The 24,640-nt window shown below is 33.6% G+C and overlaps 1 protein-coding gene and 1 long non-coding RNA gene across 3 annotated transcripts in view; both read left to right on the top strand.

Annotated features, from left to right (window-relative positions):
• Positions 1-20,660, top strand: part of LOC127735838 (protein FRA10AC1-like) — a 28,499-nt gene extending 7,839 nt beyond the window's left edge. Inside the window, exons 6-13 of the mRNA XM_052246226.1 lie at positions 4-87; positions 4,252-4,336; positions 8,902-8,947; positions 11,478-11,591; positions 11,889-11,931; positions 12,451-12,536; positions 14,749-14,869; positions 20,275-20,660. Of these exons, the coding sequence (XP_052102186.1) occupies positions 4-87; positions 4,252-4,336; positions 8,902-8,947; positions 11,478-11,591; positions 11,889-11,931; positions 12,451-12,536; positions 14,749-14,869; positions 20,275-20,317 (622 nt within the window). The 3' untranslated portion in view covers positions 20,318-20,660. The remainder of the gene's footprint in view (positions 1-3; positions 88-4,251; positions 4,337-8,901; positions 8,948-11,477; positions 11,592-11,888; positions 11,932-12,450; positions 12,537-14,748; positions 14,870-20,274) is intronic.
• Positions 15,327-19,250, top strand: LOC127735850 (uncharacterized). Of its 2 annotated transcripts, none has more exons than XR_007998604.1 (3): positions 15,327-15,349; positions 18,607-18,644; positions 19,224-19,250. It is a non-coding gene; the product is annotated as an uncharacterized LOC127735850 (long non-coding RNA). The 2 variants fall into 2 exon arrangements; XR_007998603.1 differs by lacking the exon at positions 19,224-19,250 and adding an exon at positions 18,958-18,984.
• Positions 20,661-24,640: the final 3,980 nt, after the last annotated feature.

Raw genomic sequence — 24,640 nt, 5'->3', positions numbered from 1 at the left:
TAGTTCAAAAGATAAAAGAGACATAGATGTAATCAAAGAGCATCACAGATTTCTATGGAATGAAGAAGATGATCCTGATGAAACCTGGTATTTAACATTTACTCTTGTATTCATATTGATCATTCTGGTAAATATTACTTAATGTTGGTCATTACTCTGATATGACAAGTCAGATGCATATATAGAAATCAACCTTAAACTACCAATTATATGCTGGTTCTGAAGTTTACCAGGATTTTGCTATCATTTTTATGCTGAAATCCAGGTTTTTTTAGCTGTCATTTGGTAAATTATCTTTTAAATTATTAGTATTTACTAAAACCTTCCCAAAGTATGATATTCCTCATCATTGACTCATTCTGTATGTGATTGAACAATACCTGTCTGACATCTTTAAAGGAGCATTAGCTACAAGATATAAAAAAAAAAGAATTAAAATATGATTTTTTTTTTTGTTTAATCATTAATGAAAGTGAAATAGTGAAATAATATTTCACATTTAGCAGCAAGTTTGGTTCAATTTTGTCAAAATAAGCTAAGAAACATCACTGGTGAATTATTCACATGCAAGTGAATAATTCGACCTCATTGAATCTGTATTCATGTGACCTTCTCTAGAGATGGGTTACGCATGAACTAGGCATGTTCAGCTATTAAAAGGAAAAAAATGTCAACATTAAAAGTGAAACAAGGGTAAACTATTTGGTCTACTGATTCGATCCACAAAAACTCATTCTTATACAGGTAAACATGATGATTAACATATTTGTTTAACCTAAAATATGAAATCAAACAGACCTAGAAAAATCTAATTGCATGTGTTCGCTATCTTTTTATACGATCGCAAAAAATTTTTTGCTTCGTATAATGCTATGGTGTCGTCAGCGTTGTCCAAAGACACATTTGGTTTCCGGACAATAACTTTAGTTTAAGTGTATGGATCTCTAAGAAATTTTACCAGAAGGTTCAATACCACAAAAAGAAGATTGGGATTGATTTTGGGGGTTATGGTACCAACAGTTTAGGAATTAGGGGCCAAAAACAAGCATTTTTGTAGTTTCCAGACAGTAACTTGTGTTTAAGTGTATGGATCTCTCAGAAATTGTACAACAAGGTTCCATATCACAAAGGGAAGGCTGGCATTAAGTTTGGGGGTAATTGCCCCAACGGTTCAGGAATTAGGGGCAAAAACCAAGCATTTTTCTAATTTCCAGACAGTAACTTGTGTTTAAGTGTATGGATCTCTCTAAAATTGTACTACAAGGTTCCATACAACAAAGGGAAGGCTGGGATTAATTTGGGGGTAATTACTCCAAAGGGGAGGGGGTTCAAAAAGTTTGTGGGATTTTTTTTTTTCCAATTTTTTTTGGGGGTTCATATTTTTTTTCTTCAAAATTTTTGAAATTTCAAATGATTGCACAGTATTGTGCAAAAGCAAGAAATCTTCAATTGCACAGTATTGCGCAATAGCACAGTATTGTTCAATACCACAGTATTGGGCAATAGCAAGAAATCTTCAATTGCACAGTATTGGGCAATAGCAAGATATCTTCAATTGCACAGTATTGCGCAATAGCAAGAAATCTTCAATTGCACAGTATTGGGCAATAGCAAGAAATCTCCAACTGCACAGTATTGGGCAATAGCAAGAAATCTTCAATTGCACAGTATTGCTCAATAGCAAGAAATCTTCAATTGCACAGTATTGTGCAATAGCACAGTATTGCACAATAGTAAGAAATCTTCAATTGCACAGTAATGTGAAATACTGTGCAATAGCAAGAAATCATCAATTGCACTGTATTGTGCAATAGCAAGAAATCTTCAATTGCACAGTATTGCGCAATAGCAAGAAATCTTCAGTTGCACAGTATTGCGCAATAGCAAGAAATCTCCAATTGCACAGTATTGCCCAATAGCAAGAAATCTTCAATTGCACAGTATTGCGCAATAGCAAGAAATCTTCAATTGGCCAATATTGCGCAATTTGAATTGGTCTACATTGAGGTCAAAAGGGTCCAAAATTAAACTGTTTGATTTCATCAAAAACTGAATTATTGCGGCTGTATGATATGCTGAATTTTATTGTGCATTTAGATTTTTATACGACCGCAAAAAATTTTTCGGTCGTATATTGGTATGACGTTGGCGTCGTTGTCGTCGTCGTCCGAAGACACATTAGTTTTTGCACTCTAACTTTAGTTTAAGTGAATTCATCTCTATGAAATTTTACCATAAGGTTCAATACCACAAAAGGAAGGTTGGGATTGATTTTGGGGGTTATAGTACCAACAGTTAAGGAATTAGGGGCCAAAAATAAGCATTTTTGTAACTTCCAGACATAACTTGTGTATTAGTGTATGGATCTCTCTGACATTGTACCACAAAGTTCCATATCACAAAGGGAATGCTGGGATTGATTTTTGGGGTAATTGCCTCAAAATTTTAGGAAATAGGGGCCAAAAAGGGGCAAAAAACAAGTATTTTTCTAGTTTTATGACAATAACTAGTGTGTAAGTGTATGGATCTTTATGAAATTGTACTACAAGGTTCCATATCACAAAGGGAAAGCTGGAATTGAGTTTGGGGGTAATTGCCCAAAACGTTTAGGAATAAGGGGCCAAAAATAAGCATTTTTCTAGTTTCTAGACAATAACTTGTGTTCAATTGTATGGATCTCTCTAAAACTGTACTGCAAGGTATCATACCACAAAGGGAAGGCTGGGATTGATTTTGGGGGTAATTGCCTCAAAATTTTAGGAATTAGGGGCCAAAAAGGGGCAAAAAACAAGCATTTTTATACAACCGTTCTAGTTTCAGGACAATAACTTGTTTGTAAGTGTATGGATCTCTCTGAAATTGTACTACAAGGTTCCATATCACAAAGGGATAGCTGGGATTGATTTTGGGGGTAATTGCCTCAAAATTGTAGGAATTAGGGGCCAAAAAGGGGCAAAAAACAAGCATTTTTATACAACCGTTCTAGTTTCAGGACAATAACTTGTTTGTAAGTGTATGGATCTCTCTGAAATTGTACTACGTGGTTCCATATCACAAAGGGAAAGCTGGGTTTGAGTTTGGGGATAATTGCCCTTAACGTTTAGGAATTTGGGGCCAAAAAGGGGCCTAAAAACAAACATTTTTCTAGTTTCCAGACAATAACTTGTGTTCAAGTGTATGGACCTCTCTGAAATTGTACTGCAAGGTACCATACCACAAAGGGAAGGCTGGGATTGAGTTTGGGGATGATGAATCATAAGGGGGTTCAAAAAATTTGGGGGAGGGATATTTTTTTCCTTTTTTTCCTTTTTTTTTCTTTAAAATTTTCCATTTTAAATTGGTTATTTCTGTTTTATATATAAAAGCAAATAATAATGATATGGTTTGAATAGGTAAATTAAAATTTTTTAAGTTCTTAGACCACATTCATTCTGTGTCAGAAACTTATGCTGTGTCAAATATTTAATCACAATCCAAATTCAGTGCTGTATCAAGCTTGAATGTTGTGTCCATACTTGCCCCAACTGTTCAGGGTTCGACCTCTGTGGTTGTATCAAGCTGGGCCCAGTGGAGCATTTTATTTAATTTGGGCCCTGTTTTCAAATTAGTCCATATTAAGGTTTGAAGGGTCTAAAATTAAACTTTGTTTGATTTCAACTAAAATGAAATTTTTGGTGTTTTTTTATATGCTGAATCTAACCATGTTGTTAGATTTTGGATATCAGACCATTCTAGGTAAATTAAATGTCCCATTTCAAATTTTTAAGATCTTTGACCACATTTATTTTGTGTCAGAAACCTATATATGTCAAAAATTTGATCACAATCCAAATTCAGACAGTATCAAGATTGAATATTGTGTCCAAACTTGCCCCAACTGTTCAGGGTTAGACCTCTGCATTCATACCTGGCTTCGCTCAGCGAAGCATTTTATTATATCTATATTTATGTTTATATCGGGTTTATATGACCGTCAGCAGTCTTCGTAGGTCACCTTGATGGTTTATTAGATAGCGTCTAGACTAAAATACACAAGAAATGCGGATACATATTATTGAGTCCATGCATTGTTAATTGTTCATTTTTTTACTTTTTGTAAGTTAGATATACATTTCAGAAGGTTATGAATCAAAATCAAATTGGTGAACATGAATTTGACAGCTAATGCCCCTTTATAACAATACATTAATTGAGTTTATACTGAAAGGTCTATATGACACACAGATGCAATTTTATTTTTTGTATCACCAGGGAGAAGAGGCTTGCGAAGAAGTATTATGACAAACTGTTTAAGGAGTATTGTATTACAGATCTCAGCAGGTACAAGGAAAACAAGGTGATGTTATCAAAATCAAATATCCTATATGTTACCTCTCTGTATGTTTTGATGTTAGAATTTGTAGTACCAGCCTGTTTACCTGTATGAGATTGGTAAATTTTATGCAGGGGAATACTTTCTGGTGACATAATTTAAACATGGTACAAAAAATGTATTTAGGCTGGTAATTTTATGCCTGTAAACCATGTTTAAAACAATTTCAAATTCAAAATTAACTGTTGTCTTTTGATGCTTGCTGGAATCTGACAGTCCATCTGTTAGTCTACCAATGATTTTGTTGTGTTTAATTTGGCTCAAAATATGCATATCTATTTTTCATTGGAAATTATTGCTTTATACTGAGATTTTTTGTATATCAAGCTCATCCAAAATTATTCTCTTTTGAACTTAAAGGGAAAATTCGCGATTTTTTACTTATCATCTTATTATGTTCATAATACCATTAAAAACATATTCACCAAGTTTTATCTGGATATGAAAACTAATAAAGAAGAAAATTGGGAATTATTAATTCTATTTATTCAAACTTCCTGACTTATGTGACGTAGTTTAAGTCTTTTTGCATGCCGGGAGTGGATTAATCTCATTTCAAGTCTTGTTCGTTAATCATCTAATAACGCGATTTAAAGCGCATCAACGACTTTTGGTGTAGCTATTAACCAACTAACAATTCAGAAAGAAAAGTGATCAGCCGTGCATTTTTTTAAATTAAAATTTACGATTTATATTTTAAGGATTTCTGATATGATTATAGTAATAAAAGCAAATCATACAATCGAATTTTTTTATGATTTTTTTTTCGACGGATATGTTGAACAACATATATAACTGATAGTATAATAGAAATTCACGTTTGTATTCTCCCCTATTACTTCAGTCGAGGATTTGTCTTACTATACAAATCCTTGCTTCAGTCTAGTACTGTGTAAATACAATGCATGTGTATTATGCTGACACCACCTGGTAAAGGCGTGGTTAAATTCACGGTAATTAAAAGATTAGCATTATGTAATTTTAATCCTTTGATCTTCACTAGAGTGGTGTTTGTCCTCAAGGGTTCACCGTTGCAGGTATGAGACAGATTTTTTTTAATTATTAAGGGAGGAATATGGTGGCAAAATACCTTAATCGCCGTTATATATAATTTTTTTTAACATTTTGCATTTGCTCAGTTTTTAAATAAATAGGTGAGTATTTTGTTGTAACATCGAAATTCTGAATCACTTTCAATAAAATAATTATATAAATATTATAAATGGCCCACGAAAACGAGCGTATAAATCAAAACAGTACTATTTTAAATTATCATCGGTAACCTTGAATATTTAAATGTGCAGAGAAAATTATCAGTTACGAAAATATAGTTTTGTCGTCCAAAGCGATCTTCATTTACCTAATCAGGAATGCCCTTATTAAAATATTATAAATCTCACAACGTATTTATATAATTCTTAAGCTATTTGACCAACGATGTTTAAAAAAATTAACAGAATCAATCTAACGTCAACTTTCCTTTTTTAAATGGAGACAGAACGGCGAAATCAGTTTTCAATGTGCTTGATATCTTGTACCTTTGTAAGACTTATCATTCATTCATAAACCCACTCTAAACCAGAGACATATATACGTCTGTTTAAACTGACAAGAAAACTCCTATAGCGGACAAGCAGTATATTCTGTAAATTTCTGAGATTTAATACAAAGAAATAAAAAAAATCCCGAAATTAATTTGATCCTGGAAAATATTCACATCCTCATTCGGTCTGAAAAAAAGATACGAATTTGGTATACAGAACATGCAGAAGTGTGAATATTATAAAACCTAATTGTTATATCAGAAACCATTATAAATATGAACATACATACGTAAGACCTCATGGGGCGTCACCTAACCACATTCAGGTAATATACAAGTAGCTCTGTTATACCCGGAAATGTCAAGGTTAATCATAGATAGATAGACATGACCTCAGACCACCACCATCCCCCCCCCTTTCCCCCCAAATCGAGGAACAGTATGTCTTACAATGTGTATATTCCTGCAAAAATAAAAAAAAAAATGAGAAAAAAGAAAGAGATGAACGGTAAGTCACATCAGATTCAGATATTTATATAGTTGCTTGTCGTTAAATAGAGATCTAGTGTATACATGTCTCTGCGTTAACTTATAAAAATAAAAGGAAATAATAAACTTGAAATAGATTTATGATGAATACTTTGCAACTGCGACACCCCTTTTTATCACAGCGTACATGCATGCATTTAAATGACTGTCCGTTATGCGATTAAGAATGACAATCGTACGTACAATCCTATAGTTCATGGTGAGTCCTTTTCTATCAGATATGCGACTTTTCGTATTTATATTTTCTCTTATATTACCGGTACTGTCATTTAATATCTAATGCATAAGTGCAATATTAAGAGTGGTTAAATCCCCTACAAGCTAACTAAATAAATTAATCAACCCTCTAGCTGACCAGACGTTAATACAACTACCATCAGTCTATCCGGAGTGAAGTTTCTTTATTTCTTCAAATAGGCTTTTGGGGATCATTAGTGCACGTCCAGTGGCATATATATATATAACATGCATGTCGGACCAGGAAAATGTGATGATGACGAATTTCTTAAACTGTTCGAAATAATCTTATTGAAATATAAATCTGTGATTTTACTATGTCTATAGCTTCGATTAACCAAAGTAAGTTAGATATCGACCTGTATTTAAATCAGATTGGTTCTGGGTGTTTCTCTCGTATATTCAATATACTTGTATGATAACAGTTCTATATTGCGACTGTCCATAGTTCCATATAAACCTTCCATCTAGGCGTGTAAACCAATGATCGACAAGTGCCGCACATTTTGTTAAATCAATATTTGAATGTTTCAAAATGTCCATAATTATTGACAACGAGTATATACTTACATTTTCCCCAATTTAATCTTGGAAAATGTGTTAATAGATTTTTATTTCATCAAATCTTTTGGTTTTTTTAATTATTTAAATTTTCATAAATATCATTCTTTACACCAAAAATGTTATTTATAAACAAGCGTATGAGTTTAGCAATGACTAGTATATCACTATCGGATACGCTAGACAAAGTTGTATATTACACCTGATAGATTCAAAATGGAAGTTACATGTTATCGGCCGTGTACACTGATCAATACCCCCAGAAAAAAAGTGATGCACGAACTTGTTTTATGTAATTGTGTAATAACAGTTTTAAAGCTCGACAGGAAATCGCTTGAATACCTGTACGTGTCACCTCACAATACCTCTGGGAACAATTCCTTTAGCCATTCTGGTGATCAGATAAGGGAAGGTCCGAATTTATTTTAAAAAGTTTATTACATAAAACAATTATGAACCAACTAGATTTTCAAAAACAATTTTACACGGAACACTTATTTATGACTTTGAACTTTGACTTTTTAACTAATTTCAATTTCTTGTTTTAAATACTTCGTAAACAAAACAGTTTCAAAACGACAGACCATACTATTAGTACTAGTTATTTAAAAAATAATATATATAAAATTACATTTTCCGTATCAAGTTAGTTAGGAAAGGTTGCAAAACCATGTCTATCATAATCTTTTTTGTGACCCGGGAAACTGTTTATGCTTTCCTTGTCGGATAAAACAACTGTACGCTTGACAAGATATCGACACTCAATTACGGCTACGTTAGGTTACTGCTTGTTTTGGTCCTTTGTGGTTTATAGATATATCGTGGTCAATATTCGGGGAGGATGTCAAAATGGCCGCATGTGGAGAATTGATACTCTAAATTTAAAATCGATGGTGATCTCTTAACTTGCAGAATAAAACTTTAATATCTATGAATTTGTGCTTTTTTATACATAATGAACAGAATATGAATTTTTCATTTTTTTGCGAAGTTTCCCTTTAAGAATTTTTAATCTTTTCAATAATTACATTGGTTTAATAAAATACTTGATAAATGGTTGTCTAGCCAAAATAACTGATTAATCAATGGAAATATGCAAACCTAAATGCTTTGTCTGGAGGAGTTAAATTCTTGGTATACTTACTAGTAAATAAAAACAGTTTGGACAAGTCATGATTTTACAACTAGTCTAAAAACAAATAATTGATGCTTTTCCATCTAAGACATCAAAGTGAATTCTAGATGTTTGTTATTTTGGTGAACTTGTGTTGATTGGTTGCTGTTTTATTGAACTTGGGTCATATCTCTTTTTATTCATTGGTTGATATTTATTAAATGAGGACCTCCTAAAAATTAACCCAAACTGATTAAAGATATATATACGGTGCAGTTGTGAATAGGTAATAGTTAATCAATAATCTGGATTTCGCTACATTTGTACTCCATACAAAAATTCTTGAGTGGTTTAGGTTTTTTCCCAGTAATTTTAATTTAGTACACTAACTGCACTCTTATTGTTTTTATATTTTAAGGAAAGTTTTAATGTGAACATTTTCAAACTAAAGTAAACTTAGTTGTTAATAAATTTACAGTAACCTGTTTTACTTCTGTTAATTACACAATATTGCTGTATCTGTAGATTGCAATGAGATGGAGAATTGAAAAGGAGGTTGTGGATGGAAACGGTAATATATTTTTTATTGTCATACACTTCATATAAATAAAGGGAAATAATTAGTACATATATGCAAATGAGGCTGCAACACAGAAAAACAAAATCAGAAGGCTCATTCCAAAGTACATGCATTTGATAATAATAAAAAAAAAATACTGGAGAATGAATGGACAAGGATTTTTAGGACACTGATGAAAGTTTTAGAACCAAGACATTACATCTTGTGGGTCTCAGCACTTGTTAAGAGGTCACAATTTTATTGATTTTGTTGGCTTTTACATAAAGACTGACTTGGTTGATTTATTCTTTATTCTCAATTATAAGTGTAGGTTAAATTTATATTTTAACTTGACTAGGTAGAGGATTGCCAATGTCAGTTTACAGCTTGTATCATAAGTGTGGTGACTGTGAACATTTATACACATTTTTAAATTGTTAAACACTACTGATCAGATTGCAATCAAGTTTGTAAGCTGCATTCTTCTCTATAAATGGCTTTTTAGTCTTAGATGCATGATTTTTTGTCGAGCCTGCGACTTTTGTCGCAGAAAGCTCGACATAGGGATAGTGATCCGGCGGCGGCGGCGGCAGCGTTAGCTAACTTCTTAAAAGCTTTATATTTTAGAAGGTGGAAGACCTGGATGCTTCATACTTTGTTTATAGATGCCTCATGTTACGAAGTTTCCGTCAGTCACAAGTCCAATGTCCTTGACCTCATTTTCATGGTTCAGCAACTACTTGAAAAAAAAGTTCAGATTTTTTGGAATGTTAAATTCTCTCTTATTATAAGTAAAAGGATAACTATATTTGGTATGTGCGTACCTTGCAAGGTCCTCATGCCCATCAGATAGTTTTCACTTGACCTCGACCTCATTTCATGGATCAGTGAACAAGGTTAAGTTTTCGTGGTCAAGTCCATATCTGAGATACTATAAGCAATAGGTCTACTATATTTGGTGTATGTAATGATAGTAAGGGGTACATGTCCAACTGACAGGTGTCATCTGACCTTGACCTCATTATCATGGTTCAGTGGTCATAGTTTAGTTTTTGTGTTTTGGTCTGTTTTTCTAATACTGTATGCAATAGGTCAACTGTATTTGGTGTATGGAAATATTGTACGATGTTCATGTCAGTCTGGCAAGTTTTATTTGACCTTGATCTCATTTTCACGGTTCATTGCTCAATGTTAATTTTTTGTGTTTTGGTTTGTTTTTCTAATACTGTATGCAGTAGGTCAACTATATTTGGTGTATGGAAATATTTTACGATGTACATGTCAGTCTGGCATGTTTTATTTGACCTTGACCTCATTTTCAAGGTTCATTGCTAAATGTTAAGTTTTTGTGTTTTGGTCTGTTTTCCTAATACTATATGCAGTAGGTCAACTATATTTGGTGTATGGAAATATTTAATGATGTACATGTCAGTCTGGCAGGTTTTATTTTACCTTGACCTCATTTTCATGGTTCATTGCTTATGTTACATTTTTGTGTTTTGGTCTGTTTTTCTTACACTTTAAGCAATAGGTCAACTATATTTGGTATATGGAATAATTGTAAGGTGTACATGTCTAACTGGCAGGTGTCATTTGACCTTGACCTCATTTTCATGGTTCAGTGGTCAAAGTTAAGATTTTGAGTTTTGGTCTTTTTTTCTAATACTATATGCAAAAGGTCAACTATATTTGGTGTATGGAAGTATTTTATGATCTTTATGTTAGTCGCACAGTTTTTATTTGACCTCGACCTCATTTTCACAGTTCATTGCTCAGTGTTAAGTTTTTGTGTTTTGGTCTGTTTTTCTTAAACTATAAGCAATAGGTCGACTATATTTGTTGTATGGAAGAATTGTTAGCTGTACATGCCTGCCTGGCATGGTTCATCTGACCTTGACCTCATTTCCAAGGTTCATTGTTCAATGTTTAGTTTTCTTGGTTAATGTTAAGTTTATGTGACAGTTGTAAGAAAGCTTTATATTTAGGACTATCAACATAATATCAATGATTAGTAAAGAAGGCGAGACATTTCAGCGTGTGCACTCTTGTTTTTTTTATTAGTTGTTATTGGCTATGACTGCGAGTACTCTCAGATCTGTACTGTTATACTTTAATACCACTATCCCATGTTAGGGGGAGGGTTTGGCACCAACAAACTAGTTGAACCCGCCACATTCTGTTTGTGCCTGTCCCAAGTCGGGGGCCTGTAATTTAATGGTTATAGTTTGTTGCTGTATATCATATTTGTTTTTTCATTCATTGTTTTGTACATAAATCACTTTTATCACGCTGTTAGTTTTCTCGTTTGGATTTTTCACATTTGTCATTTACAGTGACCTATAGTTATTAACTTCTATGTCATTTGGTGTCTGGTGGAGAGTTGTCTCATTGGCAATCATACCACATCTTCTTATTTTTATATTCTAAGGCAATAATAATTGAAAATATTGGACAATATATACCTTAATAGTATACAAGTATGTAGAAGCTCTCAATCATGAATGTTGTTATGTTTGTAAAGAATGTTTCCTATTTTTTACAGGCCAGTTTTCATGTGGCAATAAGAAATGTAAAGAGTCAGAAGGATTAAGGAGTTGGGAAGTAAATTTTGGGTATGTGGAACATGGGGAAAAGAAAAACGCTCTTGTCAAATTACGTAAGTGGATTGATTAAAAAAATCTTTTTAATTAAATATAGCATCTAGAATGCAGAATTATGTAGAGGAAAAGCAAACTGAAATAGAAAGTAATTGTAAATACCGATGCTTAAATTAATTTCTTTGAATGTATATACATGTATTCAGTACAGTTGACTCTCCAGATTTGATAAAATAACATTGTGAATTTAACCATACAAGGTATGCTTCATTAAAATAACTTAAACATACGGTCACTAAATTAAGTACTCCGGTCATTTGATTACAATCCATATGTATTTCATTGGGTATTTTCAGGGCTATGTCCAGACTGTTCATACAAACTAAATTATCATCATAGGTATGTACAGCATTTTAACATTTTTAAATTATTATTGTTCACTTTTATCAATTTTCTATCATATTTAATTTAATCAAACTATACCTTGCCTTTTTTGCATGAAATACTTAAGTAAGATTAGAACTGATGGTATGGTGTATTAACTCATGACACAAAATGACTATATGCACTTGACAAAACTGAAAACAAAGGAATAGTGCTTTTATTGGTGTTTTTCATCTTATGACACACATATCCAATCAACAGTGCACCACAACTTGAATTTTAATAAGATTGGACCAAAAACAACAGTAATTTTTAAACAACAACGCACTATAATGTTATTAAATGAAAATCAAATAGGTCTAGACTTGCGTATTGAGTGCATGACATAGGGAATAAAGCGTCAATGCAAATTTTAAAATTGACATTCCAGCTATTTTGCAGGTGTCTTCTAATATGATTAATGGTGGTCAAGGGAACAAAAACACACATATTTTGTTTAGCCTTATCAATAAATTTCATTTTGATAATTTACAGAAAAAAAGAAATTCTTCCAAAATCAAAAAGAAAAGACAAATCACAGCACAAGAAACAAAAAACAGAAGAAAAGCATTCTGATAAAGGTATTTCACAGCTTAATCATTAAGGTTAAAAGGTTTTTTTTTTGTGTCCATCATTAACACACGGAAGATATCTTGGACCCCTAATTAATGTGCATGAGTCATTTAAGATATGTTTCTAAGGATGTATATACCAAAATTGTTATTTTCATTTCTGGGTGGAGTAGAAACTTTTTCAACAAACCTATAAACAAGTTTTTTTCTGATTTATCTTTCTCTACTGATCTTCTTAAGAACTTATTTTAACTAATCAAAATCAAATATGGCTATGGACTTATCCACATATAATATCTGTATTTTTAACCAATCATATGTTCATATTTTCGTCAACTGGATATAAAGTACAAATCCAAAGCAATCTCACACTACATGAGAGTAAGAATCTGTCACAAATATCTATTTAGCAGGAGCAGTAGAGGATACAACAATGCTTCAGAAAGCAGGGGTATAATAAGCTAAATATGTATTTTATGTTCCAACTGTGTAATAATTTAAAAAAAATGAAAATTTTGCTTTGCAAGCTGCAGTTAAACCAGTGATAAATAATATAAGGGTTGTATTCCGCTATAAAAATCATGAGACAACGTAAAGTTTCCTTTCTATGTCTAAATACTGTAAATTCAGAAATTATTCTATACATTTATTATTGCAATTTTTGAAGAATGGACAAAAGCGCAAGATTTATTATTGCGATTTCCGGAAAATCTGCATACACTTATATGTATAAAATATGAGAATGGGAGTTCTTATTATTGCGATTATCATCCAGTTGCATTATTAGCTCTAATAAAAACCTTGCAATAATTTCTGAATTTACAGTATACAAGTGATAAATAATCTTGATTTACAGACATGGCCTTATAAAGATGTCAGATTCATTAACTGTACAGATACTGTTTACATGGCCTTATAAAGATGTCAGATTCATTTACTGTACCGATACTGTTTACATGGCCTTATAAAGATGTCAGATTCATTTACTGTACCGATACTGTTTACATGGCCTTATAAAGATGTCAGATTCATTTACTGTACTGATACTGTTTACATGGCCTTATAAAGATGTCAGATTCATTTACTGTACGGATACTGTTTACATGGCCTTATGAAGATGTCAGATTCATTTACTGTACAGATACTGTTTACATGGCCTTATAAAGATGTCAGATTCATTTACTGTACCGATACTGTTTACATGGCCTTATAAAGATGTCAGATTCATTTACTGTACTGATACTGTTTACATGGCCTTATAAAGATGTCAGATTCATTTACTGTACGGATACTGTTTACATGGCCTTATGAAGATGTCAGATTCATTTACTGTACAGATACTGTTTACATGGCCTTATAAAGATGTCAGATTCATTTACTGTACTGATACTGTTTACATGGCCTTATAAAGATGTCAGATTCATTTCCTGTACGGATACTGTTTACATGGCCTTATAAAGATGTCAGATTCATTTACTGTACTGTCAGATTCATTTACTGTACTGTCAGATTCATTTACTGTACTGATACTGTTTACATGGCCTTATAAAGATGTCAGATTCATTTACTGTACTGATACTGTTTACATGGCCTTATAAAGATGTCAGATTCAATTACTGTACTGATACTGTTTACATGGCCTTATAAAGATGTCAGATTCATTTACTGTACTGATACTGTTTACATGGCCTTGTAAAGATGTCAGATTCATTTACTGTACTGATACTGTTTACATGGCCTTATAAAGATGTCAGATTCATTTACTGTACGGATACTGTTTACATGGCCTTATAAAGATGTCAGATTCATTTACTGTACGGATACTGTTTACATGGCCTTATAAAGATGTCAGATTCATTTACTGTACTGATACTGTTTACATGGCCTTATAAAGATGTCAGATTCATTTACTGTACTGTCAGATTCATTTACTGTACTGATACTGTTTACATGGCCTTATAAAGATGTCAGATTCATTTACTGTACTGATACTGTTTACATGGCCTTATAAAGATGTCAGATTCATTTACTGTACGGATACTGTTTACATGGCCTTATAAAGATGTCAGATTCATTAACTGTACTGTCAGATTCATTTACTGTACGGATACTGTTTACATGGCCTTATAAAGATGTCAGATTCATTTACTGTACGGATACTGTTTACATGGCCTTATAAAGATGTCAGATTCATTAACTGTACAGATACTGTTTATTTTAGAATCAAGTATAGATGAAACCTTAAAGAAACCACCTGATCCATCAACTTCTAAAAAAGCTGACTCAGTAGAAGATAAATCTATGTGGAGTGGTCCTGCTAAATTGCCTGATGAAAAATCAAGGTTTGTTCTATGATACAAATTTAATTGTTTTGCCATTTGATATTCCTGTGTGCACAAGATAATTATATGTTTCATAAGGAGTGAGAATTGGATATCGCTTGATATCAACTCTCGTTATTTAATTTCAATACAATTAATAAATGACCCTTCTGCCAGTTTATTATTACTATTTAAATTAGATTACGAGAGTTGATATCAAGCGATATCTAATTCTCACAAGTTGTTAAACCTATTTCTCTTATGGTCAACACTCGTTGTGTTAAATTAAAAATTCCGCAAATAGTTGATCTTGTCTTCTGCACATACAAGAACGACATCATATGTCCTGTTCTGGTGTCAAACTTTAACATCGGACATTTAAAACTTTTTGTACGCTTCAGAATATAATAAAATTTGACAAAAAAAAGATTTTCATGATCAGTTCATTTTCACAAGAGTTATGGTCCATTTCATGTTTAGTTCATTGTCACCAGAGTTAAGGTCCATTTCATGTTTAGTTTAATGTCACCAGAGTTAAGGTCCATTTCATGTTTAGTTTAATGTCAACAGAGTTAAGATCCATTATATGCTCAGTTCATTGTCACCAGTTATGGTCCATTTCATGACATTAATCAAAACATGAAATGGACCTTAATTCAAGAGACAATGAACTGAACATGAAATGGACCTTAACTCTTGTTACATTAATCTGAACATGAAATGGACCTAAACTCTGGTGACATTTTATTATAATAATCTGAACATTAAATGGACCATAACTCTGGTGACAATAATCTGAACATGAAATGGACCTTAACTCTGGTGACAATGAATTAATCATGAAATGGACCTTAACTCTGGTGACAACAAACTGAACATAAAATGGACCTTTACTCTGGTGACAACGAACTGAACATAGAATGGACCTTGACTCTGGTTACAATGAACTGAACATAAAATGGACCTTAACTCTGATGACATTAATCTGAACATGAAATGGACCTTAACTCTGGTGACAATGAACTGAACATGAAATCGACCTTAACTTTTGTGACAATGAACTGAACATGAAATGGACCTTAACTCTGGTGACATTGAACTAAACATGAAATGGACCTTAACTCTTGTGACAACAAACTGAACATAGAATGGACCTTGACTCTGGTGACAATGAACTGAACATGAAATGGACCACAACTCTGGTGACAATGAACTGAACTAGAATGGACCTTAACTATGGTGAAAATGAACTGATCATGAAATGGACCATTACTCTGGTGAAAATGAACTGAACATGAAATGGACCATAAATATGGTGACAATGAACTGAACATAGAATGGATCTTAACTCTGGTGGAAATGAACTGATCATGAAATGGACCATAACTCTGGTGACAATGTACGGAACATAGAATGGACCATAACTCTGGTGACAATGTACGGAACATAGAATGGATCTTAACTCTGGTGAAAATGAACTGATCATGAAATGGACCATTACTCTGGTGACAATGAACTGAACTAGAATGGACCTTAACTCTGGTGAAAATGAACTGATCATGAAATGGACCATTACTCTGGTGAAAATGAACTGAACATGAAATGGACCATAAATATGGTGACAATGAACTGAACATAGAATGGATCTTAACTCTGGTGGAAATGAACTGATCATGAAATGGACCATAACTCTGGTGACAATGTACGGAACATAGAATGGACCTTAACTCTGATGACATTAATCTGAACATGAAATGGACCATAACTCTGGTGACAATGAACTGATCATGAAATGGACCTTAACTCTGATGACATTAATCTGATCATGAAATGGACCTTAACTCTTGTGACAACAAACTGAACATAGAATGGACCTTGACTCTGGTGACAATGAACTGAACTAGAATAGACCTTAACTCAGGTGAAAATGAACTGATCATGAAATGGACCATAACTCTGGTGAAAATGAACTGAACATGAAATGGACCATAACCCTGGTGACAATGAACTGAACATAGAATGGATCTTAGCTGTAGTGAAAATGAACTGATCATGAAATGGACCATAACTCTGGTGACAATGAACTGAACATAGAATGGACCATAACTCTGATGAAAATGAACTGATCATGAAATGGACCATAACTCTGGTGATAATGAACTGAACATAGAATGGACCTTAACTCTGATGACATTAATCTGAACATGAAATGGACCATAACTCTGGTGACAATGAACTGATCATGAAATGGACCATAACTCTGGTGAAAATGAACTCAGTGTTTTCCATTCGGCATTTAAGCCGGGTGTGCTGACCACCTTCTTTTGAAAGCCGACCACCTTTCCATTTTAGGAGGTGGTCGGCTTTTTTTTCAAATACCGGATTTTTTTCGGTTCTGCACCGTAAAAATTTAAATACTAATCGCACCTCGCTGATTGTTTTCATTGTGTGGGTTCGTGTTCTAGTGGTTAAGACCGATGGCTACAGTGCTGAAGGTCCCTAGTTTGATTCTCACTCGAGACGTCAAATTTTCAGTACATCAGTAGGGTGATTTTCACCCTCCCACACACATCTCTGGTATCCAGACTGGAGTTTAAACTAGATTGGATACTTCGGGGGCTTGGTAGGTCAAAGCTGTTCCCAGCTTGACCTGGAGATCAATCTTCTGAAATCTCTTTGGGTTGTCTGTTCCCGCCGGGAAGCCCGGTGGTTCTCTCCAAGTACTTCGGCTTCCTCCACCATAATAACAGACTTGAAGTACATACATTGACAAAGATGGCAGATCGTCAAACTTCAATATTTTCTTTTATTAATCGGGGGAAGAGAAAGGCAGATGTTGATGGTGATAAGGAAAATTCTAGGCCAAATAAGTCAACTAAAATGGATAGTTGTATTGAAAATTGTGGAAATGGAAAAAAAGTCTCAAAACAACGAAAAAGGAACATCAGCGATCGCGAAGATAAACAGGTTGGGAACAATCCCCCAAATGAGGGATATCCCTTAAATGAGGGACTGTCTCCCTGGCAAGAGGTTATGTTAATTTTGTTGAAGAAAAGAAAAGAGAAAAACTTAGATTTTTTAACTTAAAAGGGGAAAAAATCATTATGTTCGGACCAACATTTCTAAAAGAAGGTCCCATTATTTTTAATGATAAAGAAGATATAAGTCCAGGAATATTACAAAATTCTTGGACATGTTTTGACCATATAACACCAAATAGATGTATAGTTCTTTGGGAAAATTTTCTGTAAATAAAATAAATATGTGCTCATTTGTATCTCGTTAAATGTACCCTCATAAACATGAGAGATAGTCATTAAATTGAGAGGTTACCCCTCATTTGATAAATATGAACAGGACTTTAAATGGCTAATCGTCACAGAAGGAGGATATTACTGCTCTGTGTTCCAAAAATACAGCACTAAAGCGAAGAACAAGACAGAAAATTGGATCGATAAGCTATGCATATATGCAGGAGGAGGTAGTCCTACAAAAGCCATATCTGCTATCCAAGATCCGCAAAACTAATTTGTCAAATGAATGGCTAGCAGTGATAGCAGAGGAACAGTTCAATTTTATTAAATGTGAATACAATACTAATCCTTTTTGTGACCCTCTCTAACAGTAAAAAAACCCGGTTGGAAATGTTAAAACAAAAAAAAAACGCCCGGTTGCAAGTGATTTTTTCGAAACACCCACCTTACCTTAGTGAAAAATGGAGAACACTGATGAACTGTCACTCTGTCACCAGAGTTTAGGTCCATTTCATGATCAGTTCATTGTCACCAGAGTTAAGGTCCATTCTATGTTCAGTTTGTTGTCACAAGAGTTATGGTCCATTTAATGTTCAGATTATTGTCACAAGAGTTATGGTCCATTTAATGTTCAGATTATTATAATAAATGTCACTAGAGATACGGTCCATTTCATGATCAGTTCATTGTCATCAGAGTTAAGGTCCATTTCATGATTAATTCATTGTCACCAGAGTTAAGGTCCATTTCATGTTTAGTTCATTGTCATCAGAGTTAAGGTCCATTTCATGTTTAGTTCATTGTCATCAGAGTTAAGGTCCATTTCAAGTTCAGTTCATTGTCATCAGAGTTAAGGTCCATTTCATGATCAGTTCATTGTCATCAGAGTTAAGGTCCATTTCATGTTTAGTTCATTGTCATCAGAGTTAAGGTCCATTTCATGTTCAGTTCATTGTCATCAGAGTTACGGTCCATTTCAAGTTCAGTTCATTGTAACCAGAGTTATGGTCCATTTCATGATCAGTTCATTGTCATCAGAGTTAAGGTCCATTTCAAGTTCAGTTCATTGTAACCAGAGTTATGGTCCATTTCATGATCAGTTCATTGTCATCAGAGTTAAGGTCCATTTCATGATCAGTTCATTGTCACAAGAGTTAAGGTCCATTTTATGTTCAGATTATTGTCACCAGAGTTGTGGTCCATTTAATGTTCAGATTATTATAATAAATGTCACTAGAGATACGGTCCATTTCATGTTCAGATTATTGTCACCAGAGTTGAGGGCCATTTCCACAAGTGACTTGAGGAAAAGACAAGTCTGTTTTTGTGTTAAAAATAAGCCTGAATCAAATCAAACTAGATATGGAAGATGCCATATGCATGAGTATAGTTCCATATACTTTAGATTTGACAAACAGTGATGTTGGAAGTACAACTTGAAATTGTTGTGCTGTCTGTAAGACACAAATGATGCCCCTGTCTGACCATAAGAAATTATAAATTTAACACTATGTATGATGATCTATCTTTTATTTTTATTCTGAATGTTACACCAGCAGGACTGAATGTCCAGCCAAAAGGTTTAAACTTTCCAGTTTTAGTAGTCACCTAGTTCAACTTTTTATTTCCAGTGGTCACCAAGTTCAACTTTCTATTTCCAGTGGTCACCAAGTTCAACTCCCCGGTATTGATTAAATATTTGACAATACTAAAAAATCTGATTTATTGCATTAGGGACAGTAAACTGTAGTAATACAAACCATGTTTTCAATTATATAGCAAGTGAGAAGGAAAACTACCAGTTTTTGTGAATATCTAACATCCCCCCCTTTCTGACTTTTAGAACAAAAAAAATGACTAAGTCCAAATACCTGGCATTTTGAGAATATTTGAAAAAAATCAAAATCCTGTGGACATGCACACCTCTATTATGTGTAGAAACATTCTATAAAATATTAAAGCTGTAGCTCCAAAACTGTAGGAGGAGATAGCAGGACAAACCATGTATCTATATCCAGACGCACAATTGGCAGGGGTAAATTAATATGACCCTCGACATTTTGGCGCAGGGGCATAATAAAAAGTAGATATACAATAACCAACATTTTCTTGAAACATTTTGTTACGAGTTGCAGATTTAAACCTCTAAATAATTCCTGTTTTGTATTTTAGGGAGGAAGAATTTGATGACTACTTTGAAGATATGTTTTTATGACACAGGTGTGATAGACAAAATGGAATTACTGTTTGTGATAGTCATTACTTTTACTGTTTTAATGTGCCACATGTCAATAAATCATCGTACTGTACTTCATAAAAAAATTTGCCTGCATATGGTAAAGTCTAGATGAAAAGGATGTAGAAATATTAGCCAAGACAAGGTTATACATATATGTAAGTGTGTGCAAAATAAACTTCCTTTTAGATCAGTCACAGGAAGATGCAAATGAACAATTCACTACTACAAAATGAGAAACCAACATGCCATACATCATAACTTGAAAAGATGTAGTTAAGCTCCAGACAAGCTTGTATAATAAAACTATCAGTCTATTTTATTGCTTTTGTGGTCTGGATCTGTATCTACAGACCCCAATATCAATAGATCTTCCTCTCTATCAGGATATTGTCCATCAAAGATTGGTCAAGATGGGATATGACCAGAAGAGTGCAGACTGAATGTCTTGCTACTTTGCTTAGAATGAATGAATTTATGTTGGAAGTCTGTAATATGAATGTTTTAATACATGTATCACATAAACTTAACATTATCAATTATCCATGTATATGAGGTCAAAGTCAGATGAACCCTGCAAGACAGGCATGTTCACTTTACAATCATACCATACACCAATATAGTTAGCTTATTGCTCATAGTATATGAAAAACAGACCTAATTAAGAAACTGAACATTGACCAATGAACCATAAAAATGAAGTCAAGGTCAGATGAACCCTGCAAAACAGCATGTACATCATGCAATCATTCCATTCACCAAATATAGTTGACCTTTTGTTTATAGTATCTGAGAAACATAACATTCACATTAATCAATGATCCATGAAAATGAGGCCAAGGTCAGATGAACCCTGCCAAGCAGACATGTTCACCTTACAGTCACTCCATACACCAAATATATCGGACCCTTAGCTTATGGTATCTGAGAAATGGACCATGATGCATACAGAGAGGCGAGAGCATTTTACTGTGTTGAAGGCCTCACTGTGACTCAGATGAACAGCTATAAAAGCACCGTTCCTTTTGCTTTGCATGTACGGTTTTATGTCATGGATGGATACCCCATATGCTTTGTTTTTCTTTCAAACTACAAAACCTGAACCATGAAAAAGGGCAAGGTCAAATGAACCCTGTTAGACAAACATTTACACCTCACAATCAATCCATACACCAAATAATATAGTTGACCTATTGCTAATAGTATCTTAGAAAAGACCTAGCTACAGAAACTGAAAAATTAATAATGAAAATGAGGTGTAAGTCAGATGAACTCTGCCAGGACATATACACCTTACAATCATTCTCTACACCATATATAGTTGACCTAATGCCTACTGTATGTGAGAATCAACCAAACCATGAAAATTCTGTAACGGTCATCCCAATGTCTTGCATTCAGTGACACAACATACTTAATATTATAATATACTGTGAAAGTACTTTTATTCGTGGGGTACCAATTTTCGTGGTTTTTGTGGATGGCTTTATCCACAAATTACAGTTTCCAACGAAATATAACTACTGTTGTCCAAATCAAGACATTGAAAAATTCCCATGTAGGTTTGACTACATGGATACAGTTATATGATCTAGAGAATACATCAAATATCAGCAAATGTACAATGAACTGTACATTAAACAACTTCAGACAGGATCTAACCCATTTAATCTTTAAGAAACATTAACTGTACGACTTTTAACCTTTTCATTAACATGAAAAACTAGATATCATTGAGATGGGAGCCATCTCTGTGGGCCCCGCTGTGAATAATGTGTGGTAAGAAATTTGTATCTTTATCATTGGACATGGGGTTGTCAACTGAAACCAAAGTTTTTGACCTTGACCGTTGACCTAGGAAGTTGTACATAAATTATGACACACCCTCTGGTGTTGGTTTATATACATGTCAAGTATAAATTTTGAAATCATAACGGTTCTCATGATATAGAGCGGAGACGATCTTTACCATAGGACATGGGGTTGTCAACTAAAACCAAAGTTTTTGACCTAGGAAGTTGTACATACATTATGACACACCCTCTGGTGTTGGTTAATATACATGTCAAGTATAAACTTTGAAATCATAACGGTTCTCTAGATATAGAGGGGACACAATTTGTTACGGACCGACAGACAGACGGACGGACGGTCAGACTGATCACTATAGGGCATCCACCATTCAGTGGGGCCCTAATTAATTTGTTAGTCTTGATCAATGAAAGTCAGATTTCCAGTGTGGTGATGATATGCTATGATGAAGTGTTCATTTTATCTCCTCATAATTTGTATACGAAGAAAAAAATAATAATTTCATATTTGGCTTGCTTTTTTTATATCATAAGAATTAATTCTACAATTCAAAGAACAATTGTAGCATTTTTTATGTAGCTGTTTTCAAACAAGTGACATGTTTATAGCCCAATTAACACTTTTGATGATCTTTTAATCTGTCAATCATTCGATCTCAGGTAATTCGTGTCAATACTTATTATCACATGTGTGCAACATTAAAATGTTTACTTTGCAATTTCCTTCAATCGAGACAATTTGTTACTATTGACGAATCAGCTTATTTTAGAAAGCAATTATTTTATCAAAAATTTGATGAATTTTGTCAGTAATGAAAGACGAACAAATAAGTGAAAATGAACACCTTATTTTGCAATGTTCCTCGAATCAATATTAAACAACACATGATTATTTTCAAGAATCTTTGTTTCTCATGTCTTCAAATTCTTCACTCGATTTTTTCAGAAAACTAAAATCCACAAACTCAAGAACCCACGAACATGCAACTTTTGCTCAACCACAAAAATTGATACCCACGAATAAAAGTACTTTCACAGTATTACGAGGAACATGCCCCAATACTGACCACTTGTCAAAACAGAAATATCCTCATTACAATGAATTCATCATACTTGGCCTGCCATTTATTGTAACCAAGCAAATGACCTTTTCTTGATACAACCCAACCACTGCAACATGAAATGTAACGAGAAAAGTGAATTTACAAAAGAATGTAGTTATACATGTCAAGTCTAGTTATTGTTGAAAGGTTATACAAGTCACAAATGCAGACCATATCCTTAAAATTTAACCGGACCACTTGACCAAGAAAACAGAATTAGTATCAGATGACAATAAATGGTTGTCAGACTGTCGCACCATAATCCTCAAAATAAAACTTGTTTATTAAAACTGTTGTGAAAGTTGGAAAAATATATAAAGGTTGTTCCAATTGTTTATATACTTACAATTGCAATAAATCTAGTCTTGGCTTGAATGAATTTTATCACAGGTATGACAAAAACCCTAACAAATATGAGACAGTAGAAAAAAAGACATTATCAGGAAGAGAATATGTTATGTACAAGACCGACATGCCAAGACAGATTTTAAATGAGCTAGTTCTCAAGGAAACAGTCTACATGAAGACATGTCGCCATACCTGGACACATTAATCTGTCTATGAGCCAACCAGTCTATGCTCTTACTCCTAATTGTGCATAATAAGTGGAGCTGTGGTATTAAAATACAAATTTCCAAGTCTTTGGTTTAACCAAGTAAAGGATCGAATCATCCTGTTCCAAGTCAAGCTTAAAATTATGATGATATTATGCATGATAGATCATTTAACAACCTAGACTAGTATTATTTTCCAGGAAACTATAATTAACCAAATGCTATTGCTAAATTAGTTTACCAGTAGTAAAGAGCACATCCATAACGTAAGCCATGTTCAAATTAGTGCCATCTTGTTCATAGAATTTATATTTAGGACAGATGGTCATCACTCATACAAAAAGTACTGTAAAATTCAGAAATTTATGTGTGCATTTATTTTAGCGATTCCCCGACTACTGGCAAAAATTTAAGATCTCATTAATGCCATTGCAAAAATTTGTAAAGGAAAATCACTACTGAAATTATGAATACCATTTTTTATGCCCCCGCCGTATTGGAGGGGGCATTAAGTTTTACCGTTGTCCGTCCGTACGTACGTACGTCCCAAAATTGGTTTCCGTTCTCTAAGTTTGCCTCAACCAAATGTTATGAAACTTATACATAATGATATTACCACAAAACACAGATCAAGTTTGAATTTTGGTGGCGTCACTTTTACAGTTCTTGAGTTATTTCCCTTTATAACGGTTTATGCAAGTGGGGGCATCATCTGTGTCCTATGGACACATTCCCCATTTATTTATTATTGCAAAACCTTGTACAGTCACATTTTTAGCATTAATAAAAATATCCCAATAATTTCTGAATTTACAAGTTCCATCCCAAGCCATA

Source organism: Mytilus californianus, unplaced genomic scaffold, assembly GCF_021869535.1.
Source record: "Mytilus californianus isolate M0D057914Y unplaced genomic scaffold, xbMytCali1.0.p SCAF_3, whole genome shotgun sequence".
Classification (NCBI taxonomy): Eukaryota; Metazoa; Mollusca; class Bivalvia; order Mytilida; family Mytilidae; genus Mytilus; species Mytilus californianus.
This window is presented reverse-complemented; position numbering and strand designations above follow the sequence as displayed.